General features: G+C 59.2%; 1 protein-coding gene across 1 annotated transcript in view; it reads right to left on the bottom strand.

Annotated features, from left to right (window-relative positions):
- Positions 1-6: 6 nt before the first annotated feature.
- CCM2 (cerebral cavernous malformation 2) overlaps positions 7-2,982 on the bottom strand; it is a gene marked incomplete at both ends in the record, with an annotated part of 6,333 nt that continues 3,357 nt past the window's right edge. Inside the window, 4 exons of the mRNA XM_010004529.1 lie at positions 7-81; positions 1,030-1,168; positions 1,439-1,577; positions 2,317-2,374. Coding sequence (XP_010002831.1) covers positions 7-81; positions 1,030-1,168; positions 1,439-1,577; positions 2,317-2,374 — 411 coding nt within the window. The remainder of the gene's footprint in view (positions 82-1,029; positions 1,169-1,438; positions 1,578-2,316; positions 2,375-2,982) is intronic.

Below are 2,982 nucleotides of genomic sequence, written 5' to 3'. Positions count from 1 at the left end.
CCCCGCCGTCCTTCACCCCGATGGTCTCCAGGAAGTTCTCAAAGTGTTGGCTGTCCTTCTCCGGGATGAAGGGTCGGAGGCCTGGATGATTGGGGGAGGGATGAGGAGGAGGTTGAATGGAATGGGGGAGGGGGTGGGGGGTGATTTCCACGTGGGTTTGTTTATCTGAGGTGCCCTGGAGCTCCTGAGCCTTCCAGCAGAGGCTGGAGGTGGCTGCAGGGTTGGCTTGTGGTGAGAGGACAGGGGGGGATGGGCTAAACTGGAAGAGGGGAGGTTGAAGTTGGATGTGAGGAAGGAATTCTGGGCTGGGAGGGTGGGGAGAGCCTGGCCCAGGTTGCCCAGGGAAGCTGTGGCTGCCCCATCCCTGGGGGTGTTGAAGGGCAGGTTGGATGGGGCTTGGAGCAGCCTGGGCTGCTGGGAGGTGTCCCTGCCCATGCAGGGGGTTGGAACCTGATGATTTTTCGGCCTCAAGTTGTGCCAGGGGAGGTGGAGGTTGGATCTGGGGAACAATTCCTGGCTGGCAAGGGTTGTCAGGGCCTGGCCCAGGCTGGCCAGGGCAGGGGGGGAGTCCCCATCCCTGGAGGGGTTTCCAAGCCCTGGAGATGGTGCTGAGGGATGTGGGGCAGGGGTGGCCTTGGCAGGGCTGGGGGAATGGGTGGACTGGATGATTTAAGGTCCCTTCCCACCCAAACCACTCTGGGATTCCAAGACCAGCACATCCAACACCAGAACCCCCTGATGTTGGGCACTGCAGGGCTGGCCAAGAACCAAAACCTTCTCTCTCATCACCAGCAGGTCCATCCATGTCCTGTGCCTGGTCTGGAGGAGGCAGCCCAGGCCACCCCTGCAGAGCTGAACATCTCCAGAGGTGACCCAAGCCTCGTAGAAGTGAGTCTGACCTGGATGGACCCCAGACTGCCCTCAGGAAAGGGGCTGAGACCCCCCAAGGGGTCTTTGTGCCACCCCCTCCCACCCACGGGGAGCAGGACCACCCGTGCTCCAGGATGGATCCCTGGCAGTGACACCCACCCAGGAGCAGGAACTTCCTGCTGTCCCCGTAGAGCTGCTTCAGGTTGATGCAGAACTCGTGGATGGAGGCGCCGTTGCGGTACTCGTGCAGGAGCATGGCAAACTGCTGGATCTCTTGGGAAGAGAGCTTCGTTCGGAGCTGCAGGGGAGACAGATGGGGACAACACCCCAGGTTCTAAGAGAATCTCAGGCACAGCATTTCCAGGGTTTATTCCCATTTTCTGGAAGAGCTGAAGGCTGTTCACCCGGCACTGGCTGGCGGAGCCGGCGCCACCGGGATGATGGGTATGGCCCAGGAGAATGTGCATGAAAGAAGAGGGAATGGGATGTTCCTCCAGCCATGAACCCAACTCCCAAGAACTCTTGGAAGGGTCTCTCCCTCCCTCCCAGCCCTGTCCTGCCCTCCTACCGTCATCATGTAGTCCTGGAGCAGCTCGGTGGCCGTGGTGCTCAGCTCGCTCTCGCTGACCGTCTTCACGTGGGGGGACTGGGGTGTGGAGAAGGAAGAGGGGGAGTTGTCACCTGCCTCCAGGGTTTCTGGAAAGGAACTGGAAGGTAAAGAGGTGGTGAGACCCTTCAGAAGCTCCTCGGGCAGCTCTGGCATGGTGGTGGGATGTGGAGACAAAGCTCTCTGCAGTGAGGTGGGTGGATTCCTGCTCCCGGAGGCTCCTTTGTCATGGAGGGATTTGATCTGCACTGGCTTGGTGACCTCCTGGGAATGAAGCCCTGCTTGGGAATGGAGCCCTACTTGGGAATGGAGCCCTCCAAGCTCTTCCTCATTCTGGACCTGGGAGGGAAACCACCTCAAACCCCTTTATTTTGGTGCTAAACGTGACCTTTTCCAGCAGCACCAGTTTAAACCACTGGTTTGTGCGTCGAGTTTTCCAGCCACAAACTCCCAAGGTTTTCAGTGGCCACCAACCTGGGAGGGGAAAAATGCTCCCAAAACCCAGGGGGTTGGGGGGGGGAAACCCTTTCATTTCATGGGATTCCTCCCAACTCCAGCTGGATCTCAGCAAGGCAAAGCCCCTGGGTGAGCAGCACAGCCCAGCTCTGCTGACACAGGGGCTGCAGGTCCCATCGTGTACGTGACCTCCTCTGGAAAACCCCGGTGGCAGCACAATCCAGCCAGGAATGCTGTGGAGCAGGGACCCATGGGCAGCAGAAACCCCCACCCCACGTTTCAGCTGGAGCCAGCAGAAGCTTTGCAACGTGCTGAGAGCAGCAGTTCCTGCTCCAGGGGCTTTAAGCCCAGCAGCAGCCACCCAGGTCCAACATCTCACTTACAAAGTGTTGGTTTCTGCCTCGTAGGGTTCCTTCACCTCCACCTTTGTAGAAGAGTCATCTGCAAGGAAAGCAGTTGAGGTTGAGAGGCACAAATCCAGGGTTTTCTCCTCTCCTGGACCAACAAAACCCAATTTCTGACCTGGCTTGCACAGCTGGGAGGAGACACGGGTTGTGGGATGAAGTGCTGAGGTGAACAGAGGGAAAGGGGGCAGGGGACAAGGACAAGGGTTGATGTCCCACAGCCCAGCTGGGGAAACACCTGCAGGCAGGAGCTTGGAAATGGGTTTGGAGCAGAGGAGGGTTTTTTTTCCTCCATATCCTGCAGAAGAGAGGCCACCAGGCTGGCTGTGACCTTGGGGAGTGGCAAAGGGACAGGTGAGGGACACTGGTGAAGGTGGGGAGGGACCAGAGCCATTCAGGACCTGGTCTGGGTGACCAGAAGGGCCACGGAGGGGATTGTCCCCTCTGCTCTGCTGAAACCCCCCTGCAGGGCTGGGAACAGCTCTGGGGTCCCCAACACAGAAAGGACATGGAGCTGTTGGAGAGAGGCCAGAGGAGGCCCCAGAGATGCTGGGAGGGCTGGAGCAGCTCTGGAGCCAGGCTGGGAGAGTTGGGGTGTTCAGCCTGGAGAAGAGAAGGCTCCAGGGAGACCTGAGAGCAGCTTCC

This window comes from Chaetura pelagica, unplaced genomic scaffold (genome assembly GCF_000747805.2).
Source record: "Chaetura pelagica isolate M959 unplaced genomic scaffold, ChaPel_1.0 scaffold2799, whole genome shotgun sequence".
NCBI classification, from domain to species: domain Eukaryota; kingdom Metazoa; phylum Chordata; class Aves; order Apodiformes; family Apodidae; genus Chaetura; species Chaetura pelagica.
The sequence above is the reverse complement of the archived record's forward strand: the minus strand, read 5'-3'. Positions and strand labels throughout refer to the sequence as shown.